Source organism: Pistacia vera, unplaced genomic scaffold, assembly GCF_008641045.1.
Source record: "Pistacia vera cultivar Batoury unplaced genomic scaffold, PisVer_v2 Contig516, whole genome shotgun sequence".
Classification (NCBI taxonomy): Eukaryota; Viridiplantae; Streptophyta; class Magnoliopsida; order Sapindales; family Anacardiaceae; genus Pistacia; species Pistacia vera.
The window spans coordinates 1-20,850 of NW_022196353.1; the positions used below are offsets into that span (position 1 = coordinate 1).

Below are 20,850 nucleotides of genomic sequence, written 5' to 3' on the forward strand. Positions count from 1 at the left end.
GAAATGCAAGAGGCAGACACCCCTCACATTGTTAAACTTCTTTGAGAATCTTACAGTGTAAACAAATGGATTTAATGACAGAAAAATAAAAGCCTGCAAAGTTTTTCTGCACAAAATTCTGATTTAGACATTTTCTTAATATGTTGAAAAGAATGACAGAAATCCTTTGGATTGAAGCTGAAGAAACTCCTCTATACAATTACTTCATGTTTTCATTTGCACCTAATCTCTCTCTTTCTGTATCATGCATATTCATTGCTTTGATACTAGGATATCGAAGTCACTAACAGTCCACTCAGCAACTTGATCAGGGTCCTTAAAAATCTCAGCTCCCAAATCAATAGACCTCCATTGCCTCCTGGCTGGTGGACTTCCAGGATCCTGATAAAAATATAAAGATTGAGACAATCTTCCAACATCAAGCTCCCAAGTCCTTGGATCGCCAATCCAACCTTCTCCTTGGCTAGTAGGATAGCCATACTCACCCCAAACGGGGTGTGGCAAAATTTGCAATATTTCCTGAGACTGAGGATTGCTATATGGATCACATAAAGTGTAAGGCATTTCAAGATGGTCTGCATTTCCAGGGGAGCAATACAGGTGATAAGCAGCATAAGGGAAGTGGGCAGTGTCGTTGCGATGGACGCGAGTCCCATTGGGGAATGTGTGGTACGGTGGACATGTACTGAGATGGTCAGGCTGGCACCACGAAGTTATGTTGGGATTTATGATCATCTCACTATATCTAGTAACATCTGATGTTACATTGCCATCACAATTTTGTCCATTGTTCTTCCAACAACTGCCAATGTCCAGTAGGTAGAATTGGCTGTTATGACCCCCACCTTTGATCACATTTAGAGTAAACCTTACTTTAAAGTTTGGTGATCCTGGAATCTGCAAAATACATCTGGGATTTTAATGATTGCCCAACAACCTGATTTGCTTGATCGAAAAAAATTGTAATTTAAAATGGAATGCTTCCATAAAGCTAAATTAGAGTGAGAATGACTTACAATCTTGGACATACCCCTGGTGGGATAATGGTAGCCACCAGACACCCCCTGCGTGGCATCTGATCGGAAGTAAAGCATCAACCACGGATACTTTATTGAAGTCCTCAAGACATGATGAAAAACCCAACTTCCTCGACCAATTTCCTTCTTCCAATCCACAGAATGGTAAGAAATGTTACCCACCGATCCTTTACTCAAATCAGCATTCAAATCCCATGAGCCATAAAACCTTCCCTTAAGGGTAGTCCTATTTGGCCCCTGCAATGTGGTGTAGTCATGATATATCAATGGTTGATTCATACACCCTTTTCCAAAGCAAGGGAACCCATTATCAGGGCCAAATGGCCCAACTTTATACCCGTTTTTAGGACACATGGCTGCAGAAGTATCCATGTTACCACTCTTGAGCATGATCATCCAAAATTGCCAAGGATTTGGTTTGTCTTCAACTTCACATTTAGATCCCAAATAGAGTTCCTTCTCTGCAGCATAAAGGTCTACATTGAAAAGAGCATCCGGTTGAACTCCAAGAAAAGGGTCTCCAACCCCTAGCTTGTTGTCTGCCTCTGTCACTCTGTGGACCAATGTGTAGGGTAGGCAAATGGAACAGTTTTTTTCTATACATAAATTAATTGCCAAAAATGAGAATATAATGGAAAGAATAACTACTTTTTCTACACTGCCAAAGATAACTTGATATATGTTTCTGGAGAGAAATTAAATAACACAGTGACTTTCAAGGACAAGGTTGCTTTTAATGTAAAGATAAAACAAAATACAATCTTCTTTCATCACCTCCACGAACATGATGAGAAATAAAAAAGGAAACGAATCCAGTTTGTGTTAATGCTCTTTAATAATTATGTTTAACCTAATCATAAGTGACCTAACATCAAATGAAAATACAAGGAAAAGTGGGAACTTACCATTTGACTGTGGAGAAGCCTTGTATATGTCAAAGCAATCTGCAGCTCTTGGACTTCCCATATGAGGAACTTCTTTTCCTACCTCATTGCATTGATTCCATGACTCAATGGCTAATCTAAGGCCATCCCTTCTCATTCCTGGATCACCTACTGCTGATATATACTCAGTTTCGGCATTCGCATGCCAAGCATTGCAAAGAAAAACCAGAACTAGAACTAGAACTACAGAAAATCTACATGGTTTCCTGAGCTTAGCCATTGATGATATTTCAAGCTAAGTTGAGATGAAGTACATTTCTATATCAAAGTTTTTGTGCCTTCTAATGTATGAAAGAATCAATAAACTTCAATGAAAGTGGGAATGGGACTTATTTATTTTAAACTTTGTAGAGTTTGCTTCAAAAAAATTTTGTTCCTACTTTTGAAATGCATAGAACTTAGTCTATCTTATATGCCTTTCTCATGCTGAATATTAGGTGCAAGTAAAGCTGTGCAGCACTAAAATATCATTACTTTTGACTGATTTTGCCCTTTGTTGGGTGCAAATTCTGTATCTTAGAAGGCAGTTTGATGCTTAAGTATTTGTTAGTCCCCGACTTTCGTACCAGAAAAGAAAAGGACAAGCCCATCTCTCGCAGAAGCTCAACTTTTCCACAAGGGAATTTACTGTTTCTACATGATGAGAAATATTATTGGCCAAACAATGTATTAAATGGATTTGAACATGAAACATTATCTTTACTGTTGGTGCCAGGATGGGGAGTTAATAATGACTTCCTACTTTATTCGTACTTCTCCTTGCTTGAACATACAGTACCCTCTTTAGTTTTCTGATTATTAGGTGAAACGCAGTCAAATCAAGCACTATTGTTAACTCCTTATGGGTGGAAATTCTGAATCATAGAGGGTGGTTTGATGCTTCAGCTTTTTGTTGGATCTTGACTTACCTACCAGAAAAGAAAATGACAAACCCAATTTTCTTTACAGAAGTCCTTAATTTCTGCAATCTAACTTTTACCATCTCTGGATTTACATAGTAACCTTAGCTTAATTTCAATAATGTTCTTGATTACATAAATATTTCTATTATTGTTAACCATATAAAATGCATATTCTGATATAATGCATTACACATTGAAGAAAACAATACAGGAGTGGTTAGGATGAAACAACCCCCCAAGTTAAAAAACTTAACAGTTGTGACCTTTAGGATGAAGACATAATGGTTTTCTTTTAATCAAAGTGATGCTTTCATTATTTGTGAAGCAAGAGCAAAGTTAGATGATTCTGTACTTGAGGTGTAAACCATCCTGGGAGGTTGATACCAGAACCATTGCCGAAGTATCTTTCACCACCCAAAATCTGTATACTTTAATTGAGATAGTTCAAGATTTATAAACTAGTTTATACTCTCATTCATCGGCAATGTGAAAAATGATAAAATTCATATGAGAAAAGTCAAATATAAGAAAAAACTATCTAGTTTTTTCATTTTTTTATTAGAGGCAGACACCCCTCACATTGTTAAACTTCTTTGAGAATCTTACAGTGTAAACAAATGGATTTAATGACAGAAAAATAAAAGCCTGCAAAGTTTTTCTGCACAAAATTCTGATTTAGACATTTTCTTAATATGTTGAAAAGAATGACAGAAATCCTTTGGATTGAAGCTGAAGAAACTCCTCTATACAATTACTTCATGTTTTCATTTGCACCTAATCTCTCTCTTTCTGTATCATGCATATTCATTGCTTTGATACTAGGATATCGAAGTCACTAACAGTCCACTCAGCAACTTGATCAGGGTCCTTAAAAATCTCAGCTCCCAAATCAATAGACCTCCATTGCCTCCTGGCTGGTGGACTTCCAGGATCCTGATAAAAATATAAAGATTGAGACAATCTTCCAACATCAAGCTCCCAAGTCCTTGGATCGCCAATCCAACCTTCTCCTTGGCTAGTAGGATAGCCATACTCACCCCAAACGGGGTGTGGCAAAATTTGCAATATTTCCTGAGACTGAGGATTGCTATATGGATCACATAAAGTGTAAGGCATTTCAAGATGGTCTGCATTTCCAGGGGAGCAATACAGGTGATAAGCAGCATAAGGGAAGTGGGCAGTGTCGTTGCGATGGACGCGAGTCCCATTGGGGAATGTGTGGTACGGTGGACATGTACTGAGATGGTCAGGCTGGCACCACGAAGTTATGTTGGGATTTATGATCATCTCACTATATCTAGTAACATCTGATGTTACATTGCCATCACAATTTTGTCCATTGTTCTTCCAACAACTGCCAATGTCCAGTAGGTAGAATTGGCTGTTATGACCCCCACCTTTGATCACATTTAGAGTAAACCTTACTTTAAAGTTTGGTGATCCTGGAATCTGCAAAATACATCTGGGATTTTAATGATTGCCCAACAACCTGATTTGCTTGATCGAAAAAAATTGTAATTTAAAATGGAATGCTTCCATAAAGCTAAATTAGAGTGAGAATGACTTACAATCTTGGACATACCCCTGGTGGGATAATGGTAGCCACCAGACACCCCCTGCGTGGCATCTGATCGGAAGTAAAGCATCAACCACGGATACTTTATTGAAGTCCTCAAGACATGATGAAAAACCCAACTTCCTCGACCAATTTCCTTCTTCCAATCCACAGAATGGTAAGAAATGTTACCCACCGATCCTTTACTCAAATCAGCATTCAAATCCCATGAGCCATAAAACCTTCCCTTAAGGGTAGTCCTATTTGGCCCCTGCAATGTGGTGTAGTCATGATATATCAATGGTTGATTCATACACCCTTTTCCAAAGCAAGGGAACCCATTATCAGGGCCAAATGGCCCAACTTTATACCCGTTTTTAGGACACATGGCTGCAGAAGTATCCATGTTACCACTCTTGAGCATGATCATCCAAAATTGCCAAGGATTTGGTTTGTCTTCAACTTCACATTTAGATCCCAAATAGAGTTCCTTCTCTGCAGCATAAAGGTCTACATTGAAAAGAGCATCCGGTTGAACTCCAAGAAAAGGGTCTCCAACCCCTAGCTTGTTGTCTGCCTCTGTCACTCTGTGGACCAATGTGTAGGGTAGGCAAATGGAACAGTTTTTTTCTATACATAAATTAATTGCCAAAAATGAGAATATAATGGAAAGAATAACTACTTTTTCTACACTGCCAAAGATAACTTGATATATGTTTCTGGAGAGAAATTAAATAACACAGTGACTTTCAAGGACAAGGTTGCTTTTAATGTAAAGATAAAACAAAATACAATCTTCTTTCATCACCTCCACGAACATGATGAGAAATAAAAAAGGAAACGAATCCAGTTTGTGTTAATGCTCTTTAATAATTATGTTTAACCTAATCATAAGTGACCTAACATCAAATGAAAATACAAGGAAAAGTGGGAACTTACCATTTGACTGTGGAGAAGCCTTGTATATGTCAAAGCAATCTGCAGCTCTTGGACTTCCCATATGAGGAACTTCTTTTCCTACCTCATTGCATTGATTCCATGACTCAATGGCTAATCTAAGGCCATCCCTTCTCATTCCTGGATCACCTACTGCTGATATATACTCAGTTTCGGCATTCGCATGCCAACCATTGCAAAGAAAAACCAGAACTAGAAATAGAACTACAGAAAATCTACATGGTTTCCTGAGCTTAGCCATTGATGATATTTCAAGCTAAGTTGAGATGAAGTAAATTTCTATATCAAAGTTTTTGTGCTTTGTAATGTATGAAAGAATCAATAAACTTCAATGAAAGTGGGAATGGGACTCATTTATTTAAAACTTTGTAGAGTTTGCTTCAAAAAAATTTTGTTCCTACTTTTTAAATGCATAGAACTTACTCTATCTTATATGCCTTTCTCATGCTGAATATTAGGTGTAAGTAAAGCTGTGCAGCACTAAAATATCATTACTTTTGACTGATTTTGCCCTTTGTTGGGTGCAAATTCTGTATCTTAGAAGGCAGTTTGATGCTTAAGTATTTGTTAGTCCTTGACTTTCGTACCAGAAAAGGAAAGGACAAGCCCATCTCTCGCAGAAGTTCAACTTTTCCACAAGGGAATTTACTGTTTCTACATGATGAGAAATATTATTGGCCAAACAATGTATTAAATGGATTTGAACATGAAACATTATCTTTACTGTTGGTGCCAGGATGGGGAGTTAATAATGACTTCCTACTTTATTCGTACTTCTCCTTGCTTGAACATACAGTACCCTCTTTAGTTTTCTGATTATTAGGTGAAACGCAGTCAAATCAAGCACTATTGTTAACTCCTTATGGGTGGAAATTCTGAATCATAGAGGGTGGTTTGATGCTTCAGCTTTTTGTTGGATCTTGACTTACCTACCAGAAAAGAAAATGACAAACCCAATTTTCTTTACAGAAGTCCTTAATTTCTGCAATCTAACTTTTACCATCTCTGGATTTACATAGTAACCTTAGCTTAATTTCAATAATGTTCTTGATTACATAAATATTTCTATTATTGTTAACCATATAAAATGCATATTCTGATATAATGCATTACACATTGAAGAAAACAATACAGGAGTGGTTAGGATGAAACAACCCCCCAAGTTAAAAAACTTAACAGTTGTGACCTTTAGGATGAAGACATAATGGTTTTCTTTTAATCAAAGTGATGCTTTCATTATTTGTGAAGCAAGAGCAAAGTTAGATGATTCTGTACTTGAGGTGTAAACCATCCTGGGAGGTTGATACCAGAACCATTGCCGAAGTATCTTTCACCACCCAAAATCTGTATACTTTAATTGAGATAGTTCAAGATTTATAAACTAGTTTATACTCTCATTCATCGGCAATGTGAAAAATGATAAAATTCATATGAGAAAAGTCAAATCTAAGAAAAAACTATCTAGTTTTTTCATTTTTTTTATTACTAGAGTATCTAGCAAACTTGTGTACATCTCAACTAATCCTCAGAGTCTATTAAACACCCTATAAACCCAAATGATCAGGTAAACCATAATGTTATTGTAGTAGATGATCTTAAGGTTTGAATTTAAAAACTCAAGAAAGAGAGCAACCCTCCTTGACCACGAGGCCAAGCCCTTGGGGTTAACTATCTAGGTTTTTCTTCTTCTATTCTGTTCATGAATTAACCTTTTTCTTTTGTTTTGCTCTTGCTGTCATCATCTGTAAAATTAGGCAAATTTGTATTATCTGACGAAGAAAAAATGTCTGTAACAGAATGACAACATTGTTCAATTTGTTAAATTTCATGTTCAAAGGAAACTTGGGAGCTAGGGTTTATCAATATTTTTCAAATGAGAGATGACTAACCATGTATAATTTGAAGTAGCGCAGAGCAGATGGGGTGAGTCTATGTTCTAGCCAGCCCAACCCAATTTTAACCCAACCCATGAGATTTCTTTGGCTACTGCAGAGAATCTGTACCAAAGTTTGACTAAAAGAAGACGACACAATGTAGAAAAGGCCAAAAGCAAAAGAAGGAACAACAATCAATTTGATGTTTTGATTTTAGTACCAAAGGGAAGGAAATGATTAAAGAGAGAACATCTCTAAATCACTAAAACCATACAAATAAATCACACCCAAAAAGCAAAGACATCAAAAGAGAGAGACAGACTATCTGTCTTAATCATCCAAGATGGTCTCAAGCCAAGTAGCTGTTAGAGATATTGATAGCCAGTTCAAGTAATGTGGTAATATGGAGAAGGCCATCTGGGTTTAACTCAGTTTCTGATAAATGTATGTACTTAGGTTGTTACTTAACTTAAGCATCAGAAATAGGGTCCCCTAATTGGCATAAATTTCTATTCAAGTACAAATCAGAAAGCAGAAAAAGGTAACTAAAGTGGTCACATGAATTAGAGCGGTTCTTTCTTTTGAACCCCAAAGACAAAAAGAAAAAAAAAATAAAAATGAGTAAACACAGAAACACGACGTACCTATTTATCAGCCTAACTGCCCCATAACTGCTAGAACTCTCCACCCTTTTCATCCATTATCATTCATTCAGTTTTCTGAATGTGATCAACATTATCTCCTTCATCAAACAGTTTTCATTAGAGACTCACTTTCTCTCTGTTAGCATAAGATAATGAAGTGGGGAAGAAAGAAAGTTTATAATTCCAAGTCGTCTTCTTCTTCTTCTTCTTCTTTGATCTCTCATGTCTTTCCCATCTCATGGCTTTCTAAGTTCAAGCAAAAGAGTAGAGACGTGGAACCAAAACCGGGTACAGTGAAGCGCGTCGACGCCAGGTGGAATTCGGCCTGCGTAAGTTCGCAAACATGTGGTAATGCTAGAGGAGGAGGTAGATTCTATGGCAGGGAAGGTGATGATTTCTGGAGATTATCATTTGGCGAAGAGGGTTTTGAGGGGAAGAGTAGTAGGAGTGTTTTAAGCTCGGATTGGTTTAATTCTCATGATGAGTTTGACGTTCCGCCTTCAACTTGGCAGAGTTCTGGATCAAAAGCTACAACGTTAATGGGAAAAGAAGAGATTCAGATGTTTGACAACTTGAGTTTGAATTCAAGGAAGATTAGAGAGTCGTCAAGAGATGGGGAGATTTTTCCTGGAATGGATGCATGTAAAAGTGAAGTACATGAAGCAATTATCAAGACGCCTAGAGTGAAAACTGAAAAGAAATTGAAGAAAATAAATCCAAGAGTTTCAAGGAGTTCAAATGAAAGAGAAGAGAAATCAAGAAAATCAGTTGCAAAAGACAACTTGGAATTTGAACAGCCAAGAACAATTCAAATGATGCAGAGAGAGAATTGCAAATTAACGAGTGCTGATTTAGAGAAACGGCGTCATTTCTCTTCAAGAATGTCAAAAAATTGTAATTTCATAGCTGAAGAAGATGGTGTACATGCAGGACGGAGTTTAAATGGAAATTATGGAACTTCTGTAGAGAAAATGAGTTCAGAGTGGGAAGAATTGAAACAGATGAAGATCAAAGAGCTAAAGTCAAAGAATGAGAACCAGAGGAAATCTATGTACATTAGCAGAGAATTGCAGAGACAAAGAACGAAACAGAGTAGCAGGGTGAAAGTTTCCTCTCCAAGAATAAAGGCCCTTGAAGACATGAAGAAAGCCAAACTGAAGATGAGGAAGGGAAAAGAGAAAACAATGGAGGGAGGAACAGACCTAGAGAGCTTTGCTGTGGTGAAAACCTCATTTGATCCGCAAAAAGACTTCCGAGACTCGATGAATGAGATGATCATGGAGAAGAAGATCAGCCAGCCAGAAGAACTCGAAGAGCTCTTGGCGTGCTATCTGACACTGAATTCCGATGAATACCATGATCTCATCATCAAGGTTTTCCGGCAGGTATGGTATGACATGGACCAGGCTTGCTTTGACAATGAATTAAAGAATGAAAATTATTTCCATAATTATTAACTAATGGTCAGCTAATGATAGGCAAACTTGTAATCATACTGTCAATAGTTACAGTCTTAGTGCTTTAATATCATGCTTCTAATTTCATTTACATTGAAATCTTTACTTGAAATTTATCGCACATGCACCAGAATCCTCTAAGTTGACAATTGGTAGAACTGAATGTACTAAAAGAAAAGAAGTTTTTAGGTGGTAAATAGTACAAAGCTGGCTACTTACAATCAGGGAACACTATCACTAGATGCCTCCCCACAATGTTCTAAAGACGAAGCGGTTCCATTCTCCAAGTACAAACAATTTTAACATCCCATCAGCAGAATTCTATCATTTTGTAATTTTTATGCAACAGTTATGGATTTGAAGGCTCCTTTCTCTCAAAAGTCCACTGCCTATTCTTGTGGATTCCACAATCTACAGCACATGGCTACTTGTAGGCTTTAATTGAACTCATACGGAGTGCCAGCATCAGGAGAGTGAACAATTGCTACTTCTCGAAAATAAGTAGGTTTAATACCCTGTTGGGCTCCAGGGTTTACCAAGAAGAGCTTGCATCTGGATTGTCTAATTCATACTTCCCAGGGTAAAGTTTGCTCAAGAAATAATTCCTTCACCAGCTAAAAACTCATGAATTACTCCATCCACTTCTATCATGCTACAACCGGGATCCTTATTTACTTTTTGTGCCTTCATCTTACTTCTCACCTCCATAACATCATCCCATCTTCCAACAGATGCATACATGTTTGACAATTGAACATAACCGGCACTATCTTGAGGATTCAACTCCAGGAGCTTCCTAGCAACAAACTCTGCCAATTCTATATTACCATGGTTTTTGCAAGAACCCAAAAGTGATTCCCAGACCACAGGAGCTTCTTTCTGTGGCATTGTTCTCACAAGTTCTTCGGCCTCCTCTAGTAATCCCTGTCGACCAAGCAAATCCACCATGCAACCATAGTGCTCAACTGTTGGTTGAATCCCATATACACGTGTCATGAGGTCAAACATTTCACGCCCCTCATTTAACAACCCTGAACGACTACATGCAGATAAAACGCCGATAAACGTCACTTCATTCGGCTCAAAACCCTCCACAATCATCTCAGAGAATATCTGCAATGCAGATTCTCCAAAACCATGTATACTTAAACCAGAAATTATTGAATTCCAAGTACTAACATCCTTCCTCAAAGTGCTTCTAAAAACTTTCATAGCCTTTTCAATGTTCCCACATTTGGAATACATATCAACAAGTGCAGTAGCTATAAAACCATCAATTCCAATCCCATTCTTATCAATATAAGCATGAATCCATTCACCTTGGCTTAAAGCTCCAACACGAGCGCAAGCAGATAAAACATTGACAAATGTGCAATTATCAGGCTTCACTTTCGCATTCTGCATATCCTCAAACAACAATAAAACTTCCTTAAAACAACTCGCGTGCGCATAACCAGTGATAATAGCATTCCAAGAAACCACATTCTTCAAAGGCATCATATTAAAAACCCGTCTAGCTTCTTCAACCAATCCAACATTTACATACCCCGAAATCATAAAATTCCAAGATTCTACACTCCTTTCCTCCATTCCATCAAACAATTCACGCGCCAACTCCATCATTCTCATTTCCACATAAGCACTTAAAAGCGCATTCCAAGAAACCACGTCTCGATTCGGCATTTTATCAAGCATATTACGTGCGCTTTTGATACACCCCGATTTAGCATAAATATGAACCAAAGTATTTTGAACAAACAAATCACTCCCAATTCCATTCTTTAACAAATGACCATGAATTTGCATTCCTTCTCTCAATCCACCAAAATTAGCACACGCCTTTAATACAAAAGTGAAAGTGTACTTATCAGGAACAACATTTGCATGGCCACTTAACATTTGAAGGAAGATTGGGAGTGCATTTTGTGGGTTGAGGCTGTTGGCATAAGCTCTAATGAGGGTATTAAAAGTGTATGAATTTGGGTCGCGAATGCGAGTGAAAACGGAGTGACTATAAGAGAGAGTTTGAGGATCAGGGTTCGTGATGGCAAAACTGATGAGTCTGCTTGCAGCAAAAGTGTTGTTGAAATGACCAGTTTTGAGCATGTGGGCATGAGCTTGCTGAATTTCAGTAAGGGAAGTGGCCATATCTGTGAAAGAGAGAATCGGGGGCTGAGATAAACATGCACTCATTGTCATCTCCCAAACTGTTGAGCCGATTCCTGACTTGTTCACAAAATGCTTATATTCAAACGTCGACCCCAAATTTTCTTGTGAAAATATCTGTCAAGAGTATAATTTTTATTATACCAATTGTTTTGACACTAACGACTTACAGTATAAAGTATTAAATAGGTCTTAAAAATTATACGGAATATGATTATAAAAGTTGATTATAGAGCTGTGATGATATATGTTTGTAGAAATATAAATAAAACACTGACAAATGGGTTTTTTTAAAGTGGTTCGGATGCTTAAAACGAATCATATAGTCATTGTTATTTTATTATTCTCTGACTATTTTTCTGATATTTCCTGTAAAGGCATACAAAACTAGAGAAATGCTTTGTTTACAAAGAAAAAATAATAAAGTTCAAACGTTTGCCTAGCTCTCATATGCCCAACCAGCCTCCTTTTCATGAAGAGAGCTGCCCAATTATACACATTTGAGTTTAACGTAATGAGTGTTTTTGCAAGTTGTCTTGACACATGGAGAGCTCTCATTCATCCTGATCCTTTATTTTGATAAAGGTGGAACATGTGTTATATAATATCTCTTTGAGGGGGTTTGAGTTTTGATAACTAATACCCTTTGCCTTTAAGTGTTTGTTGAGCTCTGATTTGTGGTGCTAACACCAATGTGTATTTTTGGCACAACAGAACTGTTAGTGTATGCCCTAAGAACCAATCGTGTTGTCGGTTTTAAGGCATTATATCTTGTGAATAATCTTTTAAGAATGGAAGAAATAGTTCTAATTTCACATGTTGTTTACTGCTTCATTTATACTATTTATAATGCATGTGAAACGTCCGGATGATATGGATCTTTAGAAGATCAAATCATCGAAGCATTCCCTGCGTAAGTAATGTTAATTGGACAATAACATTGCATAGTAGATATGCTAAAGGCCTCCATTGAATATCATGTGATGATATTAGTGTGGGTGATTATAAGAGGTATATCACTAGGGCATTAGCATGGATAAAAGGTTGGTGAAATGTTTATCGAATATGACCGATTACGATGAATCACATGGACATTTAGAATGTGGTCAATGATACATCGTAGGATCGTACTAGTGTACCACTAATCTTTAGACCTAAGACATCACGGTTGGACTCGACATATGATGTATATACACAAGATTAGTCATGTCTTGTGTAAGAAGCCAGTTTGATCATATGTTATTCATGTGCGAGGACAAGTGATGGTCAAGATAGGATCCGTTGACTCGAAATAGTTTGGTCCCTAGTTCCCAGATGAATGCAATAAACAATGGAAAAAGGAAATTTTTTGCCAGAGTACAAAATAATCAAATGAAAAAGGAGTTTCATGATGACACGTTCCATTGTATTGATTAACAATTCGGATAAAGATTAAGTTAAGGGTTTTGACATACCATAAACCTATACTTAATCGAGATTAGAAGACAGAGGGATTTTACTACATAAGACATATGATCGGGAAAAAAAGGTTCATTGGAGTTTAATTTCATTGCGGCTTAGGGGTTATGGAGTATTGCTAGATGTCTATCATGATCGTTGGGAGTTTCAATCATAAAGAGTTATGATGAAACATATCAGATTGTAGTATTGGGCCCACAGCTAGGTTACAGTGAACATAAGTGATCACACCTAAAAACCAAGTATGAGAAGAGAAAGTAATACATATCAGTAAAGGTTAACGATATTCAGATGTAAACGTGTGCATCCTAATTTATGTATTGGTGAGAAATGAATGGGTTAAATATTAAACGGGATTATTTTATATGCCTTAATTATAAATTTGTTTAAATCAAGGATTTAATGTTAAAGAGTTAATATTAAATTGAAATTGTTTCAAGGATTTAGGATCAATAATGAGTTAATATTAATAGTTAATATTAAATTGAAATTATTTCAAAGACTTGAAAATAATATTGAATTTGTATTAAGTGTTAATAGAGGATTCATATTAATTAAGGACTTGAGAACAATTTCAAAATATAGCAAAATGGTCCTTGTATATAAATAAATGATATTCCCAAATTTAATCTAATTTTTCATTTGGAATGAAAATCTCTCTCTTGAGCTCTCATAGTCAGTTCTCTTTTCTTTATCTTGGGGTGAACTTTACTTTGAGGATTCTCATCAAATTTGTTAAAGATCTTGAACTCCTTTTCAAGTTACAAGAGTTGTAAAGCATAAAAGGTAACAATTTCATCCTTTTAGTTTCAATAACATGTCATATGACCTTATACCATGTTATACACCAATTTTACCCTTTCTAGGCATGAATTCTTACAAGAACCCCCCTAGTTTTTGAAGTCTAGTTTTTGGAGTATGTAATTGCACTTCAAAAACTTAGGTCTTTGATTTGAATGGGTCTTGCACTATAAATTGCAGTCTCAAACTGAAGAGCTCGAACTATACTTGGCGTGATCGGGTGTTGAGAGCTAGGACTGCGATCTGAGAGCTTGGAGCAATCTGAAGCTAATCACGATCTGATAACTGACATAAAATGTCTAGTAGATGAATTCCAAGAGAGATCTGAGCGTCAGAAGTCAAAATGCACGGTTAAGAGGTCTTAAACGAACATGTCAAATTAAAACAACCATAACTTTTGATCCGAGAAGAGTTTTGGAGCTCGTAAGATATCCACGGAAAGCTCGTTTCGAGCTCTACATCATGGCAACAAGGAAACCTAGTTGGGGTTGTTTTTGAGGTGAAAATCCACCATTTTGGCATGTTTTGGGGCTGTTTGAGTTTTCGATGCGTTTTTTTTTTTTTACGTTGACAACTGGTCGTGATCTGAGAACTGAGAACTGATTGCGATCTGAGAGCTGGGAACACGATCTGAGGTTTTTCGCAATACCTCAGAGCTGATCACGATTTGAGAACTAAGAGTTGATTGCGATCTAATAGGGGCTCGATCTTAGAGTTTAAGGCTTGCGATCTAATCGATGCGAAGTGCGCGACCTCAAGATGAGGAACTTAATCTGGAGCGTGCGAGCTGAGAGCTTAAGGAGTTTGATATGTACACGCGATCTAAGCAACCTAAAGCGCACGATCTGAATGATCTAATGCACGCGTCTCAAGCTTATGAGCTCGATCAGAGAGCATAAAGAGCTCAAGGAGTTTGATCAGAAAGCTCAAAGCTTGATCTGAGAACACAAGGAGTTCGATTAGAAAGCGCAAAGCTTGATCTGAGAACACAAGGAGTTCGATTAGAAAGTGCAAAGCTTGATCTAAGAACACAAGCAGTTTTATCAGAAAGTGCGAAGCTTGATATGAGAACACAAGCAATTCGATCAGAAAACACGAAGCTTGATCTGAGAACACAAGGAATTCAATCAGAAAGCACGAAGCTTGATCGGAGAACATAAGGAGTTCTATCAGAAAGCGCAGAGTTTGATCTGAGAATACAGAGAGTTCGATCAAAAAGCGCTAAGCTTGATATGAGAACTGAGATTAGCGATCTGAGCGCTCGGAGCACGATGTGGGTGCTCAGAAGCACGATCTGGCCACTCAGGAGTATGATCTAAGTGCTCAGAAGCATGATATGGCTGCTTGGGAGTGCGGTCTGAGTGCTTGAAAGGACGATCTGGTCACTCGGGAGCGTGATCTGAGTGCTTAGAAGCACGATTTGGCCGCTCGGGAGCATGATCTGAGTGCTCGGAAGCACGATCTAGCCACTTGAGAGCGCGATTTGAGTGCTCAAAAACACGATTTAGCCGCTCGGGAGTGCGATCTGAATGATTTGAATGTGTGATCTCAATGATCTTAAACGCGTGATCTCGATGATCTTAAACACGTGATTTCAACGATCTTGAACGTGTGATCTCAAGAGCTTAGGAGCTCGTTAGCTAGAGAGCTTGAGAGCTCAATCTGATATGAGAGATCTGAGCTATCTGGCCACGCGATTTGAATATGAAGATTAGAGTGATCTAAGAGCACGATCTGAGAGCTTTGATACGTGAGATCTGAGCGATCTGGCAATCTAAGAGCTTTGATGTGCGTGATCTGAGCGATTTGGCCACACGATCTGAGAGCTCTGATGCGTGCGATCTGGGCGATCCGAGAGCTCTGATGCGTGCAATCTGAGTGATCTGGCCATGCAATCTTGGAGCTCTAATGCATGCGATTTGGGAGCTCTAATGCGTGCGATTTGACCATGCGATGTGGGAGCTCTGATGCATACAATTTGGGCGATCTAGCCACGTGATCTGGGAGCTCTAATATGAAACATGCTTCAGTATTTTGAAAAAGTTGAGACTTGCTAGAAAAACATGGAGAGTTGATGCGAATCATACCTTCTTTCTAACGTCAAACTGTTGATGTGTGATTTTGACATAAATGACCTCGCACGTGCAAAGTGCTAAATAGGTCTTAGAAATTATACGTGATATGATTATGAAAGTTGATTAGAGTTAAGATGATATATTTTTGTAAAAACATAAGTAAAAGACTGACAAGGGGGATTTTTATAGTGGTTCGAATGCTTAAAGCGAATCTTACATCCACTATTATTCTTTGACTATTTTTCTGATATGGCCTGTAAAGTGTACAAAAATGGAGAAATACTTTGTTTACAGAGAAAAAATAATAAATCTCAAATGTATGTCTAACTCTCATATGCCCAACCAGCCTCCTTTTCATGAAGAGAGCTGACCATTTATAGTTTTATACATCTTTGAGCTCAATATAATTAGTGCTCTTATAAGTTGCATTGACACATGGAGATCTCTCATTTATCTTCATCCTTTATTTTGATAAAGGTGTGACAAGTGTTATATAATATCTCTTCAAGACGCTTTGGGTTTTGACAGCTAATACCCTTTGCCTTTAAGTGCTTGTTGAGCTTTGATTGGTGATGCTGACATCCATGTATATTTTCGGCACAACACCAATAGTTATGGTATTTACCAATGTTGGAAGTGGGCCAATGATAAATTTTGCACACGTTAACTTTTAACTAAGTTGATCAGGATTGAATTGAAATATTTACTTCCGTAAGTAAAACATTATTCACAAATCCTAAGCGACTATATCTACTATGAAGAGAACATCCTCCACTGATTGAGCTAGCCAGGTTCTGTACTGGTGCAGTGGTAGCCACGTAGCGCGGCTGCTGATATAATATGCTACACAAGATTCCATTCCAAAATGGCATTTGATAACGGATGGCTCATTAGCTATATCTGTTGCCCACATAATTTAGCATAAAAAAAACCATGTGCTTGCGGCGGAAAGCTTGAAGGTAGTTGTGTTACGTGTAACCTAACTACCCAGCACTTTCTGAGTAAGTGCTAGGCTTCCTGCGAGCCACCCAACCCCAATGTCATCATCAATATCTTCTTCATAAATAGTAGGTAAACGGTGACAGAGATAGAGGTGAGATTATGGTAATGAAAAAGCTCCCAAAACAGTCAACTGCGGGGCCACTTGTCTTTTCATCAACTAGAATAGTTTCAGTTTTGTTACGTGTAAAAGTAAAATTAGAGAATCTCTTGGCATAAGCAAATCATCTACAACCATGGACAGCAGAAGAGCATACTGTCAATGTCAGTAAGACCGCCCCTCAAATACGCAATTGCAAGAATGATTTGCGTCTTTTACAAGTAATAACTTACCTGTGTAATGTCAAATAGCAAGATTTTTAGAACAAGTATTAATAAAAACCATAATGAGTAACGGCTATGTACAGTCTATCACCCTGCTAATGGGAGATTTCAACATCCATTAAACTTCATCTTCTTAACTTGCAAAATCAAATTCAAGGAGAAGATTAGTTGAAGCTATGCAAATACATTAGTGTCTAGTAATGAATTTTATAGTCTTCGATTCTTTCCCAAGGGCATTAGAGTTATATGAGATGATCAGTTATGGAAGCAATATATTAGTGTACGAAAAGTAAGTTCTGCTGCCATGTCAAGCCTGAAATTATGCAGGGTTCTGCTGTTGAGCACCAAAGATTATCACATGGCCAGCATAATGGACACAGACCATCGTTCAACATATTTCAGAAGTATGCATGCTCATGTAGATTATGAGAAAAAGCAAGTACTCACTCCTCTTAAACAATGGAATGTGTTGATAGGGCGAAAATAGGCATAAATAATTCTATTAATCAGCGAGTTAGAAGGCCAAACTGATTCTTTCATTCCAGTAGGTAATATGAATGTCTTACTAGATTATAAGAATGATCTTTGTTTAGAGGTTGACGTTCCGTTGGTGACTCATATTTTAGTGCTACAGTGACAAAGACATGGGCGACCCCAGAAGCAATCTTATCAGCGGCTCAATCTATAAGAAACAGTTAGCAGAGCACCCAATTAATGTGAAAGGCAAGGCATGACACCAATAAAAACCTGAAAAGCATTCAAATTGACTTTTGGTAGGGACACGGTAGTCTGGCAACTTCTGTTCGGCATGTAGCAAAAATATAATGGGAAAGAAGTGTTTTGCCAACCTATCCTAACAAATGGCTGCTCAAACTCCCAACCTTGGTCTGAAGTTAACTCATGAAGAAACCCAATATGACTCTGGTTGCTGAACATATGAGAACAAGCCATAAAATCAATAATTCGATAATATGCAATAAGTAATAAAAAGTCATCAGGTCATATCCAAGAAGATAAAACACGTAAATGGAAGTTTCCTTGATGTCAACTGAACACATTAGATTCCTCTAGTAGTAGAGTGTATTAAATGCAAATCATCAACCGAGAACACCAGTAACAATCGGATCATAATTGAATGTTTTTCAAGAAAAGATGCGAATCACTCGATGGGCAAGGAGCATATCTTAGTAGGGAATCTTCAAGTCAGATTAAAGATCACTCAGCTACTTGCCTAAACACAACATCAGTGTATGAGCTTTTCTGCATGCTTGCATACGGTTTTTTTTCTTTTCTTTAAATAACAGATTGAGCAGAACATGATTGAAAGAGAGTCCACGCAGGCCATTTAAATCATAACAGCAACTAAAACCAAAATGCATAATGGACTTGTGGCATAACAATAAATCATGATGTTCTGAAAAACAATGAACTACAAACATAGAACATCTATTTATTGTCAGATCCAACCAATCATACCTAAATTTATTATGCAAGATGATACTGAGGCATCAAAAGCTGGAAAACAGAAAAAGAAAAAAAAACAATCAAACAATATCAAGTTCTCTCCGCAGGAGTTAGATGCTCCATCCGTTCTGCAAGACTATTTACATTTCTCATATTCCACCAAAATCTGCCATGATCAACAGGTTTGTTATCATTCTTCCTGCCATCTGAATCCCTTCTTTCTGACTGAACTTCCTGGATTTCAGTAGAACCAGGATTTTCTGTCAAAAACTGTTCCCAAAATACATCATTGACGCCAGTTGTCACAGCAGCAGCTGTCACAGCTGCTGGTTCCTTTGACACACCAGGATCAGAAGCAGCTGCTACAACAGGCTTAGAGTTCATGTCAATTCCAGGAGATTTTGGCCGAACATCAACATTAAGCTGTATGCAAGATATGGCTGGACTATCTGCACTTGTAGATTCATCCAACTCCAGGCTTGAATTAAGTGGAAGAGCAGTTTCACCACCATCATGCACAATATTCTCCCAAAAGGTCAAGGAAGATTCCAAATGCTCAAAATGTTCTGTGTTTGATGACAAAGCACTAGTACTCTCAACATTTTCTCTAGCTACAGTCTGGGAAGTCCCCAGTGAATTGTCTCCAATGTTGCCCTCATCGTAAAAGTAACCTATTCGTGGAAGTCTTCTCTTTCTATCATGAGTTTCCAACTGTGACCCAAGATTTGAGGCAACCCCTGGTTTCTGCAAGGCTCTAGCCACGGAAGACAACATCTTCTGCTGTCTCCGTTCCATACGCTGAAAACGCTCCTTCAAAAGCTGCATTTGAAATTCAAATCCTTGCCGCTCCTGCTCGTGCCTCTGTAGGTCCAAAATAAGCAATTCTTTATCATTTTTTAATCTCTCAATTTCTTCCTTTAAACTCTGTCTTTCCAATTCAGTTAACGGAGTTCCTTGGTTTTGTACATTCTGAAGAGAATGACTATGAACCGGCTTTCGTCTGTGGATATTCTTCATAAGATGCGGCTGACCTCTTACAAAGCCCTCATTTGCAAATTCCCATTGCTCAGGATCAACTTTTCTGAAGCCCTGTTGAAATGTAAAGTCAATATCACCATATGCATTAATCTACAATAATATTATATCAAATAAAATATACCAATTGAATGAAACAATATTGGCTTACATATGTATTGAGCTGTCTGATAAAACTTGAGAAGTTATTGTGCTTAAAGAATCTTGGTAGCAGATCCCTGGCAAACTCTGGTGGATTCCACACAACAAAGCTTTTGTTAGATGGACTCCAGGACACAACTGAATTTGTTGATGGATCGTCTACCATATCATATGTTTTTGCAAGGAAAGGAGGAAGTGAATTTGAACTGCCTTGAACATCATCCATTGCAAACCTTAAAATCTAATCAAATTCCCCAAATTCAACACCTGCAGCAAACTCTCAATTTGCTTGAATAGTTTCAGCACCAAAAGACAAAACTCAAATTATTTTTATAACCGAACTTCAATATCCACTTCAAGTTTCAATCTCAATGAAAAGCAAACCCTTCCATCATTGTTTCATTATAAAGTTGCTAAACTCCAATGAATTTTAAAAACACTAAATTCCTATAAACCCTTTACAACTCTTGAATCCACAACGGAAAAAACCTTTTACTCTCAGTAAATACCCAATCAGATTGCCCAATTTTCCTTGAGCTCTTTACAACTAAAATGACACTAACAAAATCAAGGAACAATTCAAATGGAAAGAACCCGAATTCCAAGCTCTACAATTAAGTGAACAGAAAACCCTTTTGACCTCACACCACACACAACCAAACTTATCACCCAAGATTTGTCAAAGCTTCAAGAATCGTCAAATCCAAAGCAATTCCAAACCCAGATCAAAACCCACAAAATATATTCCAAGTGTCTAACCACAGTAGCAGTCAATCCCTGTATTTCCCAAAAATTCAATTTCAACTAAAATCCACAAAAAAATAAAAGATAAAAAAAGAATACCAAAGCAAAAAAATGAATTCAAGGTGTCGGAGCTTTTACCAAACAGAAAGAGCAATCACGCTAGCATGGGGGTTCCGGTCCCCAAAACGATTCATTTAGTTGAACCCTGTTTGAGAACTTTTGGGGATTCTGGTTCTAGAAACGCGTAGAGAGATTTTCTAGGGTTTTTTTAAT

The 20,850-nt window shown here is 37.6% G+C and overlaps 5 protein-coding genes across 5 annotated transcripts; 1 reads left to right on the forward strand and 4 right to left on the reverse strand.

The window, feature by feature from the left end:
* Positions 1-27: 27 nt before the first annotated feature.
* LOC116106445 lies at positions 28-2,349 on the reverse strand. The gene is made up of 3 exons (XM_031392810.1): positions 1,943-2,349; positions 1,017-1,633; positions 28-897 (listed from the first exon to the last, which is right to left on the reverse strand). Exons 1-3 carry the CDS (start codon positions 2,199-2,201, stop codon positions 253-255), a joined length of 1,521 nt encoding a protein of 506 aa, XP_031248670.1. The 5' UTR covers positions 2,202-2,349; the 3' UTR covers positions 28-252.
* A 1,120-nt stretch (positions 2,350-3,469) lies between these two features.
* On the reverse strand, positions 3,470-5,675 carry LOC116106447. Its single transcript, XM_031392811.1, has 3 exons — positions 5,378-5,675; positions 4,452-5,068; positions 3,470-4,332 (listed from the first exon to the last, which is right to left on the reverse strand). Exons 1-3 carry the CDS (start codon positions 5,634-5,636, stop codon positions 3,688-3,690), a joined length of 1,521 nt encoding a protein of 506 aa, XP_031248671.1. The 5' UTR covers positions 5,637-5,675; the 3' UTR covers positions 3,470-3,687.
* A 2,390-nt stretch (positions 5,676-8,065) lies between these two features.
* On the forward strand, positions 8,066-9,387 carry LOC116106442 (transcription repressor OFP5-like). Its single transcript, XM_031392807.1, has one exon. The coding sequence runs from the start codon at positions 8,066-8,068 to the stop codon at positions 9,368-9,370; it is 1,305 nt and encodes a 434-aa protein (XP_031248667.1). The 3' UTR covers positions 9,371-9,387.
* A 442-nt stretch (positions 9,388-9,829) lies between these two features.
* Positions 9,830-11,563, reverse strand: LOC116106443 (pentatricopeptide repeat-containing protein At4g18840-like). Its single transcript, XM_031392808.1, has one exon. It carries the CDS (start codon positions 11,561-11,563, stop codon positions 9,962-9,964), a length of 1,602 nt encoding a protein of 533 aa, XP_031248668.1. The 3' UTR covers positions 9,830-9,961.
* A 6,947-nt stretch (positions 11,564-18,510) lies between these two features.
* Positions 18,511-20,803, reverse strand: LOC116106444 (heat stress transcription factor A-4c-like). Its single transcript, XM_031392809.1, has 3 exons — positions 20,716-20,803; positions 19,844-20,610; positions 18,511-19,746 (listed from the first exon to the last, which is right to left on the reverse strand). The coding sequence occupies exons 2-3, from the start codon at positions 20,057-20,059 to the stop codon at positions 18,748-18,750; spliced, it is 1,215 nt and encodes a 404-aa protein (XP_031248669.1). The 5' UTR covers positions 20,060-20,610; positions 20,716-20,803; the 3' UTR covers positions 18,511-18,747.
* Positions 20,804-20,850: the final 47 nt, after the last annotated feature.

Excerpts from the sequence above, each read along its gene's own strand:
- LOC116106445 (XM_031392810.1), bottom strand. The coding sequence starts at position 2,201 with ATGGCTAAGCTCAGGAAACCATGTAGATTTTCTGTAGTTCTAGTTCTA. Across the intron at positions 1,634-1,942 it reads GGCTTCTCCACAGTCAAATG|AAAAAAACTGTTCCATTTGC; the intron begins GTAAGTTCCCAC and ends ATTTATGTATAG. Across the intron at positions 898-1,016 it reads CCAGGGGTATGTCCAAGATT|ATTCCAGGATCACCAAACTT; the intron begins GTAAGTCATTCT and ends TGTATTTTGCAG.
- LOC116106447 (XM_031392811.1), bottom strand. The coding sequence starts at position 5,636 with ATGGCTAAGCTCAGGAAACCATGTAGATTTTCTGTAGTTCTATTTCTA. Across the intron at positions 5,069-5,377 it reads GGCTTCTCCACAGTCAAATG|AAAAAAACTGTTCCATTTGC; the intron begins GTAAGTTCCCAC and ends ATTTATGTATAG. Across the intron at positions 4,333-4,451 it reads CCAGGGGTATGTCCAAGATT|ATTCCAGGATCACCAAACTT; the intron begins GTAAGTCATTCT and ends TGTATTTTGCAG.
- LOC116106442 (XM_031392807.1), top strand. The coding sequence starts at position 8,066 with ATGAAGTGGGGAAGAAAGAAAGTTTATAATTCCAAGTCGTCTTCTTCT.
- LOC116106443 (XM_031392808.1), bottom strand. The coding sequence starts at position 11,563 with ATGAGTGCATGTTTATCTCAGCCCCCGATTCTCTCTTTCACAGATATG.
- LOC116106444 (XM_031392809.1), bottom strand. The coding sequence starts at position 20,059 with ATGGATGATGTTCAAGGCAGTTCAAATTCACTTCCTCCTTTCCTTGCA. Across the intron at positions 19,747-19,843 it reads TCAGACAGCTCAATACATAT|GGCTTCAGAAAAGTTGATCC; the intron begins GTAAGCCAATAT and ends ACATTTCAACAG.